The sequence below is a fragment of the Mus caroli genome, unplaced genomic scaffold (genome assembly GCF_978045245.1).
Source record: "Mus caroli unplaced genomic scaffold, Mus_caroli_1 scaffold_16, whole genome shotgun sequence".
In the NCBI taxonomy this organism is placed as follows: Eukaryota; Metazoa; Chordata; class Mammalia; order Rodentia; family Muridae; genus Mus; species Mus caroli.
The window spans coordinates 29,353,359-29,372,809 of NW_028227271.1; the positions used below are offsets into that span (position 1 = coordinate 29,353,359).

The following is a 19,451-nucleotide window of genomic DNA, read 5'->3' on the forward strand; positions in this document are numbered from 1 at the left end:
AGGTCAAATCCTGACTGGCATCATAGAAGGGAGGCAACTTGGATCTGCGATATAGAAGACTCTACTCTCCATGGAGATTTGGGACAGTTAAAAGAAAAATCTCCCCCCAAATTCAACCTGGTTTCAACCAGGGCTATGGGGCCCCCAGTAGCTCTCGTAAAAGTTCTGGTATAGACCTTGCCCCCTTTGCTGCCTACTACTTTTCTTAGATGGAGATGAGAAATCATGTCTTGGGGTACAAACTGGCATGTTCCCTAAAAATCAAACTTATCTCATGCTAGATAGGCACTTGACACATTTAACAGTGATCCCCGAGCACCAGAGGAAGTAGTTTCGGAAGGAAGGTCTATATCCCTCAGGAAGGAAAGCCCAAAATGTCTCAGGGAAGGGACAGTGTGCAGTGTGCAGAGACAGTTTCGGTGGTGGTGGTGGTGGTGGGGGTTTCTGCAGAGGAAATAAGTCTTTCAAGAGGGCCTAAGGCAGTCATAGCAACTACCCTGGAGTTTCTCATTCAGAGGTTTGGCTGGGGACCTGAGACTAGAACCAAGCCCTAGACCCCAGCTCTTCTCAGAGGTACTCTTTCTCTCTCTCCAACAGATGGACGTCCCTCAGCCCTTCACAATGGTAGCCACTATTCTCCACACCAGTCTGACCTGCTTCAGCAGAGTGGGGCCTGCCTCTTGTTCTCCCAGGGGTAGGTAGCTTTGCATCCAGAAAGACCCTGTCTTCCTTCCTACAAAGCTTCCACCTGCCAGCTTTTGTCTGTCTATCTCAACTTATGGAGAGTCAAACTTGTTCATCAGGATTCCTGCCAAAGTCCCCAAAGCCTAGCTGTGAACGGGCCCTGAGTTCCAGAAGCACACTCAGGGACTCAGTATCCCTCATTAAAGAAACGAAAAATAAGCAATCGAAAACCTCGCCACTGATGGGTTATCTATCACACCTATTGAAGCAAGGTTGTTGGACAGGAGCCAGGCCTGTGCTGAAGCCAGCTCCAGATCATAGATTAATCCTGAGGCCCAGAGAGAGCAGGGCCAGGGACTACGTAGGGCTGTGTTTCTCTAAGACAGCTAACCTTTCTTCCATCAGCCTGCATAGCTGTTGTCTGTATACTGGGGTGGGGGTTACTGGTGATCTTTCAGATCTTCCAGTGGCAGTTGGCTTAGCCACACCCCTTCCAACTGTCATTCTGAGGGAAATTGCAGATCTAAGAGTAGACTAGTCCAAATGCCCTGGGGTAACCACAGTGATTATATGTCCTAAGACCACCTGGACAGTGTTCATTCTTTGGCCATCAGGTCCTCAAGTCAGACTTGGAGGAGCTCAGTGGAGCAAGCCAATAGCAGAGGTGCAGATATTACAGGGGCTCTAGGTAGGGTCCCCCCAGGCCATCTAAACCATGAAGCAGGTGCTGTCAAGCAGCTGTACATGTTCAAGCCTTCTAGGGGGACAAAGTCTATTCTTGAGACTGTCAGATGGGACAGAGGTTTTACAAAAGGAGCTCCCTCTTAGATCTCCTCTGGGACTATTCCAAGTAGCCCTTACTGTTTTTCAGATGACACTGACACAGATAATGTGTCTTGCCCCTGTCTAATTTCCATTGCTCCTCAACTGCTCTCAGTGTCGGTTAGGATGGAATCCTCAGGGCTGAGGTTCCCTCCTGACCTGAACACCCAGTGGCTGTTGGGAACTTGTCACTCAAGCCTTTGGGGGCTTCTGGTTGGATTTCTTGGGGGCACAATCCCCACTGAGCCTTGGGGATAGTAACTCAAAGACAGGTCTGTCTTTGAGGAGGTGTTTCATCGTAATTAAGCCCCAACTGGGGACTAATCGAGATTTTGTCATCTCAGGGAACCTTTTGAGTCTGTCCCCTGCCCCCAGACAACCAGATCTCACAGTGGGGGACTGGGGTTTCCTTCAGAAGCTTCAATAGTAGATGGCAGAAGGATCCTGAGTGGATGAGAAATACTCTCTCCCTCTTCTTCCTTAACCCTCTAGGTTCTGAACACCTGCCCTATTTTATACTCTTCTGCTGTCTCTCCCCAGTCGAGGGCAGTCTCTGGATTGCCAGGCAACAATGAGAATCTCAATAAACGTCTCCTTAGGAATGGGGTGGGAGGCAGGCGAAGGAGGGGAGACACACCTAGTGGAAGCAAAGTCTCCTTTTTCCCTCCAGGGAGCTGTTGGGAGTCCCAAGAGTGCTCCTCTACTCTTGGCTAACTCTAGCCGCCTTTCTCCCTTCCTTGAATCTTGACGCAGGCAGGGCCCAAAGTCTTCAACTTTACCCTTGGCTAGGCACAAACAGCCCCCAGTCACATTGCCTCCCTTCTTCTCAGGCTGCCCAAGGCCACCAGGCTCAAGACTTCAGGTGCTAGCAGAGCCCTGGACCAGGTCCTGTCTCTCAGTTTCCTGCCCCAAAGCCATAGGTATGGTTTTACATCTTCTGCTTGCCTTTCAAAAACCAACCAACCAACCAAACAAATCCTCACGGCTTTTTAAATTTTAAGTAGCATTTTTTGTTGTTTTGTTTTTCTGACAGTAGTAAAATAGACTCCTTTGCACTGCCCCCCCGTGAAAGTCTGGAATCACAATATCTTGGGAAAGTGGATCTTAAATTAGAATTTTGGGTCTTTGCCCCTGAGCCAGACAACATCCGTGTGATCAGTCGACATTCTGGGAGCAGGTTTCCATCATTGCCCACTGAGCATCTGTCTCTCTTTGACCCTGTGGCTATTTAAGACCTAGGAAGAATCAGTGAACAGTGATTTTTGGGCATTTCTACTTTTTAATCCTTGGACTGAATTCCTGAAAGTGGGAGTCTAGGACAAGCAGACCACGATGCCCCAGGATAAGAGAGTCTTTGACAGCAAATGACCTACACAGGTGCAAGTTGACCAGTGGGGTTCTCTGGGGCTCTTGGTGACGACTGTCATCTGTGTTATCACCCAAACTGTGTGCATGTGTGAGTAACAGGTCTTTTCCATGTTTTTCTGTTTCTTTGAGTAGCCTGGAGGTCACCTCTGCGCTGCCTTCCAGCACGCAGAAGTCTTTCTTCATCTACCAAAGACTGCTTCGCTGCAGCAGCTGCAGAGTGCACTGATATCCTGGTGGCCCTCAGAAGTTCACTGTGTGCCCAGCACTAACCCAGAGCCAGAGAGTAAAGAGACAGCTGGAGAACTCAGGTGGGAGAGGCCGAAGCACAAAGGGATGGAAAGGTGACAACAAAGGATCGAGGGGCGTGTAGGCAGTCAAGACAGAAACATTCCAGGTAATAAAACAGTTTATACCAAGCCAGTGATGGGACCCTCGTGCCCCCTTTCAAAGAACTAAAGAGGGCCGTGGCTTCCTTGAGACTGATGGGACTGTGGCTGACCACAAGAGACTTGGCAAGGAGCTGGCGCTGAGTAAACCAGGTTTCAGAAGCTGTGCAGGGGCTCTGAGGGTTTGTGGGGTTGAGGACTAGAGAGTTGAGAGAGAGGAGTTGAGAATCCCTAGATACACAGAAGGATCTGAAAAGCTGGTCTCTAGGTTCCTTGGGGTAGCCCAGCTAAGTGCAAGCTGATTGTATTAGGTTGGAGAGGAAAAAGAGTTTGCATGGGAGAAAGCACAAGCAAGGAACAGGAGGGGGAGGGTGGGTAGAAGAGATAACAGTGTCTCCTCTGTTCTCTGCAACCTCTTGTTATAGACCTATCTGCCATCTGTAGCCACACTTGACCCCCCCCCTTTTGCTCTCAGTGGCCCCCTCACCTTGGGTCACTGTCCAACCCTTACTTTAGTCTCTGTGTCTTGACCCATGTCCTCCATGTAGCCTTCTAGTCCCCTGTTTCCCTCCACTTCTATCTACCCCAGGCTCGGGAACAGTCACTTACAAATGGCTTTTGTGGCTTCCATGAAAAGATTGTAAGGGTCCAGTTTGCAAAAGAGAGAGGTTCAACATCCCTGGACCCTTTTCAAGGCCTGAGGGCAACCTCCCGCTCTAGTTTGATAGGCAGAGCTACTAAGAGGTCTAGGTGATGGAAAGAATTCAAGACAGAACAGCCTAAAGTTGCTAAGGCCAGATGTGGCATGGCCAGACAATGGCATGGCCACTGTGGCTTGGAAATCCAGAGTCAGCTCTGGCTAGGGTGGACAATAACTTAAAGCAGATGGGAGGGGCTCTAGCTGGAGTCATAGCAGGGCCAGACAGTTGGGTTATCAGGGAGAACCTTGAGGCCCCAGATGGGCAACAGACTTTTCAAAATGGGGTGATGTTAAGGCCACCAACACTGGGCCACACTCAGCCCCTGGCACTGAGCAGGATGGGGCACAAAATGGCAAATGGGCCAGAGTGGCACCAGAGGCTCTCCCCTCAGCTAGAAGGCAGGCCCTCATGCTTTTCCCCACTCACAGCCATGTTTGCCCAGCCGATCACTCTCTAGCTCTCACCTATAGTCAGTCAACACATTGCTTATCTCACAGCATCTGTTCCTTCCTGGTACCATGAGTGCACACAGTGCCAGGCCCATGGAGCATATAGGTCTGAAGGTAAACAGAGCCTTCTTTTCAGGAGAGGTAGGTGCTCAGTGGCCTCTCCGACCCCCACCCCATGCCACAGGGTTAACGGAGAAGCTATGAGAAGCCGTAGGACAGAGGTGATAAAGAAACCCCAGCCAGGCCGGAGCCAGCAGAGCTTGCAAAGAACTGCAGATAGGTGGATGGGTGGAGGAGAGTGCTCAGAACAGGGAGCCTCAGGATGCGAGGGAGTAGGCTGGGTGCTAAGAGCTTGACTAATACTTGACAGAAGCAAAAGAGGGAATTTTGGCTCACAGCTTCAGAGGTCTCAGTCTGCCAGAGTGAGGAAAGGATGGCAGAGAGGAACAGCTTGAGGACAGGGCACTGTAGGATGCTGGCACCTGCATCCTTTCTCCTTCCCTCCCTTCATTTCGTCTGGGAGGCCGGCCTATGGAATGATGCCACCCAACCTTTGGGTCAGGTCTTCTCCTCTCGACTGATCTGTTTTGGAAGCACTGGCACAGACATACCTAGAGGTGTCCTTGGCCAAACTCCCGAGTTGTTCAAAATCCTTTTAACAATGAAAGTGGGGTAGGGAGCCTGGCGTGAATGCTTTACAATAGAGTTGCAAGACCAGGGGGAAATGCCAGAGAGTGGCTCTCAGAACACTTGGGAGGTTCCCAAACTGAGCAGGGATGTGGATAGACAGCAGTGAGGTGAGCTAAAGGGGGAACTGGCTAGCTTGCTGCCTAGGGGTCTGGTATACACCCCAAATTGGCAAGGCTGGACAGATGGGACATTTGCTCAGAGTTCTGAGATGTCCCAAGCATGGGGTGAATCTGTAGCCAATACCTGCAACCAGACACTCTAGACTGTGGGCCTTAAGGCAGCCTTGGTGACACATAGAGTCCCCAGATCCCTGCACCATAAGGTACATTTATTTTAACAAGGAGAACATCTGAAGCCTATGTGTGGGTAGGATGGCTGGTTCACAGAGAAGGATCCAAGTTCTGGGGATGCCTGAAGAAAGGATTGACAGGGTAAAGGCTGCAGAGTGGGATCAGAGACCCCACCACACCCATGTTAAGTAGCTGTCTTAAAGCTGTCTTAGTCACTGTTCTATTGCTGTGAAGAGACACCATGACCAAGGCAACTCATTTGACGAGGGGCTGGCTTACAGTTTCAGAAATTTAGTCCATTATCATCATGGAGGGAAGCAGGGCTGCGTGCAGGCAGGCCTTAGAGCAGTAGCTGAGAACTTTTCATCCTGATCTATATCGAGAGAGAGAGAGAGAGAGAGAGAGAGAGAGAGAGAGAGAGAGAGAGAGAGAGAGAAGAGAGAGACTGGCATGAGTTTTTCAAAATTCACATTTCCTAAACCTTCTCAAATAGTGCCCCTCCCTGATGACTAAGAACTCAAATATTTGAGCCCATGGGGACCATTCTTATTCACCCTACCTTGTGGACCACCACAGTAGCTGAGCAGAAAAGGCTGGACCAAGGCTTTCTGAACATCACACTGCTGCCTCCAGGACCAACTGTGTTGTCTCTGGAGTAAATAAGGGGGACCCAGAAGATGCTTGAGTTGATCAAGAGAAAGGGGGTTAGGAAGGCTTGGGGAGGTTGAGAGTCTCTGTGGTCCTGTTCTGTCTCCAAGGTAGGTAAGAGATATGGATATCCTGTCCTTGCCAGGTCCTGTCTTCCAAAGAATCATTGGTTCCATTTTGGCTATGCTTGACGATGGCTCCTGCCAGCTCCTCAAAAAGATCCTCTCCCCGTAGGAAGATCAGTTGCCCATTGCCCAGGAAGGAGCAGGAGCTGGAGCTTAGTAAGTAGGGTGCAACAGTAAGTGGGAGTTAGGGGGTGGGCACACTGCTGAGGGAGGCCAAAGCCCCTTGGGATGAACAGGGGCTGAGAGCAGGTACTCACATCCGAACAGTGTGTGAATTGAGGGTCATTGAGACCCTGACTTGCTGAAGTAGGGAACTGGGCAGAACCCACTCATTTACATGTCTCCATCCCTAGGAAGGACAACTGAAATGGTGCTACCATTCCTACATCCAAGAAGTTAGGTGGCGTAGACTAGGTACCATTGCCACCCAGATGGATAGGGACCTCACAGTTTCTCTTGTGTTGTTCTTATGGCTCTAGGGGCATAAGGGGTAGCCTGTTAAGAAATAGCTATGCTTACTGAGGGTCTCAGTGCTTGGCAGGTAGATAGGCAAAAGTTTTTACTGCATGGCCAAATGTGTGTGAGCATGAGCGAAGGAATTATTGACTTCCAGTGGGTTGTGCAGTGTCTTGGTTACCAGCTCAACATAGGGTAAGTGATGCCCTCAAATGCCAACAGCAGGACCCTTTCTGCCATAACTGAACAGGGCCAAGACCAAGGCTCAGGTGAGGATCCTGTATAGCACTTCTGGTACCAGGTCCTATAGGTCATGGCTTGCAAAGGTTGAGTCTGACAAGAGCCCTATGATGAGGCAACCCTTGTGTGTGAATCAGAGTGAAGCTTTAGTTCCACTTCCATCATGACTGGCTTTGTATATCATCTTTGTAAAAACAATGGACAATGTACAAGTAACATACAGCCATCAAGAAACCTCTAGGATTTTCCTGTTGGTGAGGAAGGGGACTTTTATACATACATATGTTAGCTCTACATGGTGTTTGCAAAAATACCTGACATAAGCATAGGAGGGCCTATGTGTTTAGGCTCATTTGGTGCACAGTGGGGCTACTTCTGTAGCCATGATCTATGCTAAGCATAACAGCATGGTGGAAAGTCCGGGTGGGCAAAGCTTTTGACCAGATGGTGGCCAAGAAGCAGGGACCAAGAAGACACCCTTCCAGGGGTATTCCAGTGACAACCTTGTTCCATCCAGACTTCATCTCCCAATATCACCACCAACACTGACACCATCAGCAGCAGATAAGTTCACTCACTTAGTGGGTCAGATCCTTCATGACCATAGGGGAGACATCTGTGTGGACCAAGGCTTCAGCCCATGAGTCTTTTGGAGGGACAGATGGAAGCCATAATGGTGTGGCTCTAGACATGCCTTTCTGTTTGCACTTGGAGATAGCTACTGAGAGGGTTTTCAGAGAAGGATTCACTTCTCAGCCACATGTCTGTAGGATGCAACTGTCTTCCCTCACACATTCTTGTCTTTGTCTCACAAGTAGATAGAAAATTACAGCTCCAGGATTCACCTTCCCACCCCATTGATAATGAACGTGCCTCTTTTGGATGTTTATGGCAGTGGGAGCCCTGACTGGCTGGCAAGGTAGAGGCCTCCATGAGTCCACATAGCTCCTACCATAGATGCAGCCAACTCCTTTCCAGCTCTTCCACACTGTAGGGGATGGCCAGGTCCCAGGAAGTCTGTGGCTGATGACTGCGGAAATGCCTGCTCTTTAAGTTCTGTTTAGGCTTATAGAAGACAAACCCCATGCTGATAGTCTATTGAATGCTTACTTGCAGCTTTGTGATTTAAACATGGGCCGAGCTAGCCGTTTCATTACTGAGGCTAGGCTGGAACTATGTCAGTATGTCACTCTAAATGACCTGCAGTTGAGGTCACATTCCTGGCCTCTGTGAAGTCTCTGCTCCCAAGCCAACTGGATGAACCCTAATCCAATGCTGAGCTGGCCACCAGGCCTCCTTGATGCATCCGTGTTGACAGAAGCAAGTCTGCCTCCAGTGTCTGTCCTTTCAGTGTGCCAAGCATGGCCCTGGAAGGGCAGGTGTTAGGTGGCCCCCAAGGTGGTCCTCTGCACCCAGCTCAGGAAGGCTGCTCCTTAGGTCTTGAGGGACCGGTGGATGTGGCTTGTACTGCCCACCTCTGCTTCTGGAACCTCTACAGATAACTTGGATGTGGGGCTCTTGGGGGAGTACTTGAATATCAACCCATCCTGGGAGGACATGGTGGTCAATAAGATCAAGAACATGATGGTCATGGAGCAGGGCCAAGTACTGGACACCATCTGCCACTTCCTAGAGAAGGAAAACCAGGTATGTTCAGAGAGACTGATAGTCCCCACTGGTTGGGAAATTCACGGGGCCTGGGAGGAAGTCAAGGAACTCTGTGGAACCTGTCCCAAGCCACTACGCTGAACTCATCGATGGCCACTCCTGGACTCCCAGAGGTCTTGGTCATCTCTGAAACTCCTAACCCTCTATGGGAAGGTGTTGGCGGGCTTTGGGGAGTTTGGGTGGATGTCTTACTTCCCACCTACTGGTGGAAAGGCACAGAGTCTACCCAGGGTCCCAGGCTGTCAGGGTTGGCCAATGCATTTCCAGGCCCATGACTACTCTGAAAGCCTTCATGGCAGGGTGCTTCAGGACTGTCCACCTGGAACTTTTCTGTCCTCTAATGCCAGCTTGAGGACCACAGACAATGCCAGGAGTGTTTGAGGTCTTGGGATATATGGGGCTATTCCTGGTGCGTGACTATCAAATTAATTTTTATGACCAATATCCCTCAGCTGTTGCCCACTCCCTCTGGGCTAATCAGAGTGGAACATTCTTTGAGGGCTACAGCAGGCCTGTGTGCTTATAGAGGGAGGGTAGGGAGGCTACCAAAGCATTCATAGGCGTAGGGACTGAGAACCTAAGCTCAGGTGAGCAGGGGAAACCATTCAGTCAGAACAGAATGGGCAAATGCCCAGTAGGGTCAATCAACACAGAGGCACAATAACCAGGGACATGCCCAAATGCCAATAGGACTTTCTGTGTCTGCTAAGAATGTCAGCTTCTAAGAGTCTCAGGGCACTACCACAGAGATAGGCACAGCCAGATTTACCTACGATGGAGGCTCTGGCTCCCAGAGGGGCTTTGCCTTTGACTTTTCCCTGCCTATTTAAGAGCAGGCTGTCCTCCATCCTCTCAGGATCCTGGTAGGACTGTATCTGTTCTGCTAGTTCTAAACTCTGTATTACCCTGGAGGTTGGGTAGGGACAGGCAAGGCCTGAGTACCCGTTTTCCCACAGCTCTGGGAAAAGCCAGAGGTCTCATTCTGGAATCCCTCTGTTCAAAAGCTCCTAGAGTTTCTCAACCTGGACCCCAGGAAGGCTACTGATAAGGTCAGTGCCCCACAGGCAAACTGCAGCCGTTTCAGCCCTGTGGAAATGCTTCAGGGAGGTGACCTCCCATGCTTTGTCCCACACAGTGGGACGAGAAAGGGCTCCCTCTTGGGGATGGAGTAGCTCTGACCACACAGCCCTGCCTTGCTCAGATGGGTGTGTTTCTGAGCAGCATTAGCCTGCTCTCCACCCTACCTTGCCACAGGCCTTCTTCTTCCACCTCTACGGCATAATCCTGCGTGAGTGCCCCAGTGTGGAGAAGGTGCAGTGCCACCTGGCCAGCCTCCTGGATTTGTCCCATCAGCACTCCAGACAGCGGGAGGTGGGTTCAGCATATTGTCTTGTGTCTCTATACTAGTCCCCACCCCTCGTGCCCCACTCAACATCACTGTGGTATCATGGTATTGTGGTATTGTCTCACTGCATTGGATACTTCACCTGCTTTCCACCAGCCCAGACCCTGGGAGGCAGCCCTGGTGGAAGAACAGGTCCAAGAGAGCTGGCCGAGGACCTGTGCCGTTCACTTGTGGGCTGCCTCACAAGGGTGCTCTGGTATACAGGGCATTGCACTGGCTGTGGGCCTGGCCTCCACTAGGCACTTGGAGGAGGTGTGGGCCCTGTTGGAGCACCTGGGCCGTACCAAGTTTCTGCAATCAGTTGCTGCGACCGAGGACAGCCAGGTAGGGAGGTCCCGAGTACCGGAGCATGTTGAACAGGACAGCCCTGGGCATAGAGGGTGCCAGCTTACACATACCCATTGGTGACACTAAGACTCTTGCTTGGCCAACTTCCCTTAGGGGCTAGTGTAGGGGACACGGGATGGATGAAAGGTCTACTTTGTGCCCATGCTTCCTAGGAGACCCCCCTCCAAGACCTTAGGAGTGGAAACTATTGAGCTAAGGATCTTGAGCCAAGGAGCCTCCCATGCCATGCCTGGGCCTCAAGTTCTCAGATGTGCCCTAGTAGCTTCACTGAGCAGCTCTTCTTTCCTGGCCAGCATCCCCGTCCCCCCACTCTGCCCCGCCCTCACCCCTGTAACTGTGCTGGGAAGAATCTACAAAGTAATCCCAAAGGAAGAGGGACTCCCTTGATGAGAGGACTAGTGTCAGCCCTAGGCCTGAGCCTATGGAGGAGAGATAGTGATGGCCAGCACCCTAAGTCACTACAGGGGCTTCAACTTTCTCCTTGGCCAGAGGGAGGTGGGGGCCGGGAGGGCTGAGAAGGTGGCACCCTCCAGCCTAGCTGTCACCCACCCACAGCCATCAGACAACCTTCGATGGAAATGGGTCAGCAGCACCTCCCTGTTGTGCTATGGTCAGATAGCCAAGCATACCAAGGAGCAGATCCTGCCCTGGGTGGACAACATCGCCTCGAGGATGGTGTACTACTTCTCCTGCGGCCCCTGTGTGAGGCCTGCCCCACCTCTCCATAGAAAGGCAGGGTGGGTGGGCAGAGCACCTGGATTAACTCACAGAAGCAGTTCTCACGCATGGCATCCCTGGTGTCTGGGGAACAGAGCCCACTCGGGGTCTTCTCCTTGTACTCCTGGGTCCAGTGCTCTGGCAGGCAGGTGACTGGGATAAGACTGTGTATTTCCAGGGTAGTGAGGCTGACCCAAGGGAGAAGGGAACCCTGTACTTAGCTTCCTCAATTGGCAGAGAAGTTGTATGTGTGAGTAAGGTTGCCAAGTAAATGCGTTAGCTCTGTGTACTTGTGTATGAGGGGGTTGTGTATGTTGTATGCGTGTGGTGGGTGCCTGTGCATGTGGTGTGTGTGTGTGTGTGTGTGTTACACACCTTCCTGGTCCCCCGATTAAGGGAGGGGGGCTGCTTGGGTTGTGTGACAGGATTTTAGGGAAGTGTCCCCTGACTTGACCTTTGGGTCATCTATGGGGGACAGGATGAGATCCTGAAGTCCAGCTTCCTCTCTGCGACCATCCTGCTCACCAGATCGCTCCAGGCAGAGTACAGCTCCCAGAGGTACAAGTTCACACAGATACCAGAGCTCATCCAGTGCCTCTTGGTGAGTGGCACTGGGGTCCACACTGGGTACTCCCAAGGACCCAGGGTAACCAGCCAGAGGCAGCTGCCACACTTGCTCTTCCTCTGCCCTCCAGGGCATCCTCCAGAAAGAGCCCAACTCCCTGACCAATTTCTTACGGCAGAAGATCATACTGGTCATCATAGGCCTGAGGTAACTCACTGTCACAGGGCACGGGAAGGGAGATAGGCCAAGTCCTGAGTTTATGGTACAGTCAGTGTGTGAGGGGCTGGGGCCTGGGGCCTGGGAGGTGAGGGGCGTTAGACCAGTGGATTGCTGAGACCTTGCGTATTCTGCCTAAGAGACTACATTTGCTTTCAATCATGGCCAAGATAAATTAACACTGGCAAAACCTAAGCATTGGTCATAATTGCACACTGAACACAGTCCTGAGCATAGACTGGGCCCTAACCCAGGTTATACACGAAGCCTGGCTTTTCACCCTTGGTCCCTGATCTCACTGCTGTCTATATTTGTACATATGCTGACCTACTCATAGTGTTGATTCTGACCCCAGAAAGTGTCTAGGTTTCCCCCAAGCAAGTGCCAATGAATCAGAACAGCTCACCATAACCCGTGTTGTTAGCCCCTGCCATTGCTCTGAGCCAAGACAGTGCTTATTTTCACATTCTAATTGTGCTGACATGTTTTTTTTTCGGGGGCCCCTTGGGCCAGCATTGCACCCTAGCCTGTCACTTTGTTCTCTTGCAGTAACCTGCGGCCCAGATTCAAACCCCTTCTCAAGTCCCAGATCCTGAAGACCTGTCTGCAGAGTGTGATTATGCTTCCTCCTGCCAAGGACTCGAGGAATGACTTATTTTCAGTGGAGCAAGCCTCAGATACCACGGTGATGCCCTGGGCTTAGCATGTCTCCCTCCCAGAGGTGTGGGTTCCTGGTGTTAGGCCAGGGGTTAGCCTTGTCTGGTGATTGGCAGGAAGAGGAGCTCTGTCTGGGTGTAGATCCATCTTGCCTGGAGCACAAGCTCTCTTCAATCTTAGGAAGCCCAGGACCTTCAAGGTTTTCTGCTCAAACAGACCCTGGTCTCAGTGCTGTGCTGGCTCCATGCACAGTCTTCCTGTACTTGGTCCAAAAGCTTACTAACCAACCAACTAACTAACTAAGATGTTTTATTTGTATCTGCTAAGTATTCAGCGGCTGAGACATCAGCCAAAAATCCTCCTTGGGAAAGAGCAGGAAAGAGTGCAGAACAGCAGGCATCAGGAGAGGGGTACAGGAGAGGGGTGAGCCAAGCTGGGGAGGACATACCTGAGGGACCTGTGTGTTTGTTCACACCACCCACACCTCCCCTTAAACCAAACCCTTCAGGAAGCAGGTCTTACTGTTCCAGACACTGTCAGTGTGTGGTCTGGCCTTAAGCTGCCAGAGTTAGACCCAGGAAAGTCAATGATTCTCAGCCCTCGTGGAGGAGCTGGAGAGACCACGAGGTGGCCTGGCTATGCGACACTAGCTAGCCCTGACCTTTGCCAGGTGCTGTACAAGAAGACAGTACGTGCCCTCGACCTTCTTCTCCAGAACTTCATCTCCGAGAACCCAAGCATGGACGAGGTCTGCTTCCTCCTGCAGGTGAGGCTTGTGAGCCAGCCTGGGCTACTATGGGATGGGCAAGTGGGCAGTGTGTGTGTGTGCCTCTGTGTGTGTGCCTCTGTGTCTGTACCTGTGGTGTGAAGAGACAAAATAGATCAAGGTAGGCAGAAAAATGAGAAATATACAAAGGTAGAGATGAGAAAGATAGAGACATCGTCAGAGATATAGCAGAAGGGAAAAAGACATAAAAAACAGAAACATAGACAGATGGACAGAGATAAGGAGTCAGAGCAAGGAAGGGAGAGGGAGCGAGGAGAGGGAGAGGGAAAGAGGAGAGAGAGAGGGAGGAGAGGGAGAGGGAGGAGAGAGAGGCATCACTACCCACTTACCAACTGGAAGCAGGGTCACAATACTCCTTCCTGGCACCCCTTATGGCCTCCCTGTTACCTGTATGGGCTCACCACGTGTCTTACTTAGGGTTTTACTGCTGTGAGCAGACACCATAACCAAGGACACTCTAATAAGCACAACATTTAATTGGGGCTGAGTTAAGGGTTCAGAGATTCAGTCCATTATCAAGGTAGGAGCATGGCAGCATCTAGGCAGACATGGTGCAGGAGTAGCTGAAAGTTCTAATTTTGCATCTGAAGGCTGTTAGCAGAATACTGGCTTCCAGGCAGGTAGGGTGAAGTCCTTAAAGCCTACACCCACAGTGATACACCTACTCCAACAGGACCACACCTTCTAGTAGTGCCACTCTCTGTGCCAAGCATACACAAACCATCACATCACTCTTGAAAAATATTGTGTGGGGGAGTGAAGGGCCTTAGGACTAATACAATTGAGAAATCTCAAGAAGAAGGGCTCCACTGCATGGCCCCATATCCCTCTGCTTTGTTCCATTCTATCCTGGTGGGTGTGGGCAGGCCGGACTTCTCATTGAAGGGTAGCAGGTAGCAGCATCCTTGTCAGCCCTGGGCACCCCACAGGCCAGGAGAACACACTAGCTTCTGCTTTACAGCTAAGGAAATTGGTTTGAGTGGGCCTTGTTGGCCACTGACTCCAAGATGTAAGCCCTGGTCCCACCCTCCCCCTAGCATAGCACCAGAATAAAGCTCTGAAAGGTAGGAGCTATGCTGTTCTTTGACATCAGGTGAGGTTGGGTGTGGATTTCAGCAAGGGGGAGATGGAGGTCAGGGTGGGACTAGAGGCCTAGGCACTCTGAGATTGGCTTCTCTTTATAGCTCTGATGAGTACATCAGAGAATATGAGGGAGGCTGAGCTGAGTCACCAACAGAGTCAGAGTCTAGGTAGGAGTATGGCAGCATCCTTCAATAGTCAGACTATTGAAAATGTCTTTCAATTTGTGGTTGTACCAAGTCAACAATGCCACTGTACGTACCACTAGCCAGAGTTTCATGCTGCCCGGAAGCTTGACCTGATCCCAAGCAGTGACCCCTGGTGACCCATTCTAGTTAGATAGACTTCTCCCTGTCCTAGCCATGCTGAGCGGGAGCTTTGTCAGACCCCCGCCCCCGGGAGGGGTGGGCACATATCAATCATAGTCAGCATATATCCCTGATTGTCTGAGGCTAGTGATAGGATCAGCATCAGGGAACTGGCCCAGAACATAGGACTAAAAAGGAAGGGTCAGGTCACTGGAGCAGTTGGCCCCAGGCATCTGAAAAACTTCTGCTCAGCCCAGTGGCTGTCCCTGAAGCACCCAGGGGAGAAAGGCTCTCCCAAGTGCCAGTTCTGTGTCAGACCCAGTGGTAAGCCACTCACCTACAGAGTTTACCATGAACTCAGGGTTTCCTAAGCATTCGGAAGGTGTCATGTTTCTGCATGGTTTTGAAGTAGTATCTGGTCCTCACCCTGCCCCTCACACAGTCCCTCTCCTAGGCTTGAGGATGATGTGTGTGTGAGGCCTGGCAGCCGGGGGAAAAGGAGACAGCTGAGTCATCAGAGGACTTTGCAGTTTTGTCCCTTCCCCACCCTGAGAGCATGACAGGTTGGCCTGGTATGTGCACCGCAGCTGTGTGACCAACCATGAATATATACCAAAGCCTTAATCCCCAAAGCTCAAGCCTTAGGAGACTTTCCAGTGGCTGAACCTTTGAGATCCAGACCTGGCACAAGACCAGGAACAACATGAGAGCTTTGTGGCCTTATGTGTTCTTTCTGTGTGATATCTGTGGTGACCTTGTCATGCTGTCTATAATAAATGGGCAAACACACCAGAGTGTCCCCAAGTTGTGTACACTGTTCCAGTAAATTCAATGACCCTAAGGAAGGAGTGGCAGGGGAGGTCCCCATGGGTGTGGTAGAACACAGATTTATTGTCCTTTGGTATCTGTTGAAACCTGGTCTCCACTGTGAGGCACTTTAAAGGCTACAAGCCTAAGCTAGTATTGGGAATAAGGCAGAAAACTACATGGCTGAACCCTGGTAGCTGTGTGTGTGTGTGTGTGTGTGTGTGTGTGTGAGAGAGAGAGAGAGAGAGAGAGAGAGAGAGAGAGAGAGAGAGAGAGAAAGTACTAGGTAGAGATTGTTAGAGCACTAAGTGCTCTAACACTGAGCCCCAGCCCTCCTGTGATGGCCTTTATGAGAGGTGGGGGGGAGCTGGGAAGAAACAGGCACATATGTGTTTCCAGTCTCTGTGATGTGGTGTCCCTTAGCACCTCAGGACTGTAACCAAGGCCATCACCAAGTCCCCCAGAGCATGTGCCATTATAACCAAACAGCTTTGTAAAGTAGTCAGCTTTGAGTATTTTGTTATAGTAATGAAAGGTGGCCTAACATAATTTATAGTGGGTTGGACTGAAACATGAGCCACAGTTGGGGCTTGTGACTGGCTCCGCAGTTGGGGAAGTCTTGGGGACAGAGCCCTTAACCTGTGGGACCTGACATGGCGTGCAGGTTGATAGTATTAAAGTTTAGTTGAATTGAAGGATGCTTGTGTTTATCCTAGGATGTTTTTTAGCTGGTGCTAGCAGAATTGTGTTGGCTGTGAAGAACATGAAGGTTTCTTAGGTTTTCTCTACATCTAAGATGGTCCAAAGCTGTGAGGTACCCCAGAACTGAAGGGGTAGATTGATGGACAGGCAAGGAGGCCAGTGCTCTGGCTGGGTAGCTGTTTCCCTTCCTTCCTGGCAAGCCCTACTCAGGGCTCATCTAGAGCTGGGAGCAATGTGGTCTGTGGGCCCAGGTTCTCACCCTCTGCTCCATTCATCCCAGCACATAGAATACTGGCTGATGTCTGACAAGATCCATGAGCGCAGTCGGGCCGTCCAGTCCATCTACCTGCTTCTGCAATACGTGGTGGACTCTTTGAAGCTTGCTGTGAGTTTCCTATACCCCCAAAACCATGGGGAGCACCTGATGGGGGGAATGAAGGTCAGCATCCAGGGACATGGTCTTGCCATAGCCTGTCTCGGAGCCCTTAGGCTGGGGGCTATGACTATAGCTCAGTGGGGTGGCCTGAGGAAATCCCAAGAACAGAGACCCAACAGAGGGCAGAGACTGGAGGAGTGAAAGGGGTAGGGGCTCTGGGGAAACAGCCTGTTTCCCCAGGAAAGCTGCAGTGTGTCAGGAAGGCTGCAGTGTGGAGGAACACCATGTCTTAAACAGTCCCAGAAATAGCTGATCTGAGAGCCGGGAATGGAGAAGCTGAGAGAAAGAGAGTCACCCTGTCCCTGTGTCCTCCTTCATCTCCAGCTGCTTCACATGGAGGCATGTGGCTTAGATGGGAAGGTCCGAGACAAGCCAAGTTCCTTAGGGCAGTAGGTATCAGCTACCACCCCACGCCTCAAGGAAAACCATAAGCAGGCTTTTCATGGGCCAAGTGTGGGTAGCTCAGCACTGAGAAGAAGGGCTGCAGGATTATATGAAGCCAGCATGAACTATACAGTGAAATCATGTCAGGAAGGAGAGGGGAGAGGAAGAGGAGGGACAAAAGGAAGGAGAGGATAGGGTGACTAATTCAAGCTGAGAACTTTCAGATCTCTAGAAGTCAGACCCTCCTCATAAAGGAAGGGCAGGCAGATTGGTGGTACAGCGTTCAGAAGGCAGAAGCTACCAATGAGATAAAATGAGTGGTGGGGGCATACGTAGCTCAGTTAGTAGAGCAAGTCCAAGGCTGGAGCCCTAACACTACATGAAGTGGGTGTGATGGTGTATGTCTGCCATCGCAGAACTCGGAAGGTGGAGGCAGGGAGGCGAGCCATTCAAGTTTATCCTTGGCTACATATCGAGTTTGAGACCAGCCTGGACTATATGAGACCCCCATCTCCAAACCAAAAATGATAAAATTGACTTCATCAAAATGAGGAACTTTTGTGCACCCGGCAGCCAAAGGACACAGATAGTCATCACAGAGGACTTGTGTCCAGACAAGGTGATCAATTATAAAAAGTAAAAAGCTAGCCAGCCCTTAAAATGGGCAAGCAGATGAAAAAAAAGGGGGGGACATTGCGGAACCCATGAAAATGAATGTGCCCCCACATAACTGGTCAAAAAGGAAATGCAAATAAAACCACACAAGGTACCACTACCCACCCACTGGAAGAGTAAAATTAAGACTGGGAACAGCAAGTGTTGGCCAAGGTGTGGAGTCCCGGAAATGTCTCACCCAGCATGGGGAGTGTAGGATGTTAACACTGCCTGGCAAAAGTTTCCGCAGTTTCTTTGAAAGTTAAATAACACTTATGCCCTACATGCATAGGTCTGATCCTAGCTGCTTACCAGAGAGGAATGAAAAGTTATATCCATAAAAAGGCTTATGCAAGAACACTTATATGGTGTTATTCATACTGGAGCAGATCTGGGAGCCCTGTAGATGTCCAGCAATAATAACAGGCAAGTAACTATGGCAACACCCGCCCAGCCATTCACAGGCCTGAACTGAAGAGATACAGCTGAGAAGCCGAGTGTTGGGTGCTGTGGCTGAAGTATGGAAATTGATGAAGATGTTGGAAGATGAGTTTCGTCAGAGGGAATTATGTCTTTACCTTGAAACTGGCCCCTCTCAGGAATTGGTTACCCCTTGAGAGACCGGAAGTCTCTCTTATCATCCACACGCTGAGCTGGCACGCACTAGTGCCAAGTGTCATCCAGCGCACAGTGAGAGAGGCCCTCTCCAGAAGGCACTACCTAGTGTCTACACTACTGTGAGCTAAATAAACTGCTCTGTCAATCATCCAGCCTCAACTACTCTTACAGCAGCAGAAAGAGGATACAGACGTGGGAACCTATTCAAATTTCCAAAACTATTGAATTTTTCACTTACTTGTAACCTCTCTGTAACTACAATCTTAAATAAAAATTACCATAAAAACTGCTAAACATTCTGTAGTTTGGGTTTTGAAATATTATTGGTTTGAGACTTTATTCTGTAAAATACTCTAAATATTTTGAAATTTAATTTATGAATGGTAGAAGGGGTATTTGTTTGGGGTGGGGGTGTCTGGAAGGAAGGGTGTCCTGCAATCAGACGAGGACCTCCATCAGAGAAAGAGAACGTGGCTTTGTACTAGGGTTTCTCTCTCTCTCTCTCTCTCTCTCTCTCTCTCTCTCTCTCTCTCTCTCTCTGTGTGTGTGTGTGTGTTTAGTGCTGTGTGTGAAGTATCCCTGTATCGGGACAAGTGATGAACTTTGGATATAGACTGTGGATTAGATAACGATGCTGATGTTGAAATAGATTTTTGTGACTGTGACTGTTGCATTTGTCACTAAGTTTCCTGATTAGTATGGACTAGACAGTGGGGGTATTTGAGGTAAAATGCCTGGTGTCCCCTGTCAGAAGAAGGGAGGGGAACGGAGGGATCCAAAGCGAACAGACGGTAGCTAAGGGGAAGCACTGGCCAGAGAGCACACAGGAACCCTGAGCTATTCTTCCATGCTTGAAGTGAAAATTGAAGCTCCAGTATTGAAGATGAAATGGCTTTTAAGGTCCTCCTGCGTGTGCAGTTAGGCCTGACCAAGGTTTGATGCTAGTGAGAGCTTTACCAGAAACTGTGGGTTGGACCTTGTGAAGCTGGCTTTGGGGATCCAGGCTGGGGCAGGCTGGGGCAGGCTGGGGCTGGCTGGGACAGGCCTGGGGCAGTGAGGCCTGTTCTACTCAGGACCTAAGGGTTGGGCCTTAGAGAGGGATGAGAGGACACTGTTCTGTGCTCAGGGTTACACTCAGGGGCTCAGACCCCCCCCCCAGAAGAGAAGGGACAGTCAGGGCAGGTGGAAATGATGCTAAGGAGCCTCATGAGAGAGGACTTGAGTGAGTCTTGGGTTGGTA

At 50.5% G+C, this 19,451-nt stretch overlaps 1 protein-coding gene across 7 annotated transcripts in view; it reads left to right on the forward strand.

The window, feature by feature from the left end:
* The first annotated feature begins 1,225 nt into the window (after positions 1-1,225).
* LOC110310900 (maestro heat-like repeat family member 5) overlaps positions 1,226-19,451 on the forward strand; it is a 30,441-nt gene continuing 12,215 nt past the window's right edge. For 4 of the 7 annotated variants that reach the window (XM_021184057.1, XM_021184061.1, XM_021184063.1 and 1 more), the window contains exons 1-14: positions 1,694-1,778; positions 2,337-2,426; positions 3,007-3,268; positions 6,184-6,319; positions 8,358-8,506; positions 9,484-9,576; positions 9,782-9,898; positions 10,137-10,256; positions 10,836-10,982; positions 11,476-11,598; positions 11,693-11,769; positions 12,328-12,463; positions 13,106-13,201; positions 16,400-16,504. In XM_021184057.1, the coding sequence (XP_021039716.1) occupies positions 6,232-6,319; positions 8,358-8,506; positions 9,484-9,576; positions 9,782-9,898; positions 10,137-10,256; positions 10,836-10,982; positions 11,476-11,598; positions 11,693-11,769; positions 12,328-12,463; positions 13,106-13,201; positions 16,400-16,504 (1,251 nt within the window). In that variant the 5' untranslated portion in view covers positions 1,694-1,778; positions 2,337-2,426; positions 3,007-3,268; positions 6,184-6,231. Of the gene's footprint in view, positions 1,349-1,693; positions 1,779-2,336; positions 2,427-2,759; positions 2,884-3,006; positions 3,269-6,183; positions 6,320-8,357; positions 8,507-9,483; positions 9,577-9,781; positions 9,899-10,136; positions 10,257-10,835; positions 10,983-11,475; positions 11,599-11,692; positions 11,770-12,327; positions 12,464-13,105; positions 13,202-16,399; positions 16,505-19,451 lie in introns of those variants that run through there. The other 3 variants (XM_021184058.3, XM_021184062.1, XM_021184060.2) reach the window with 3 other exon arrangements.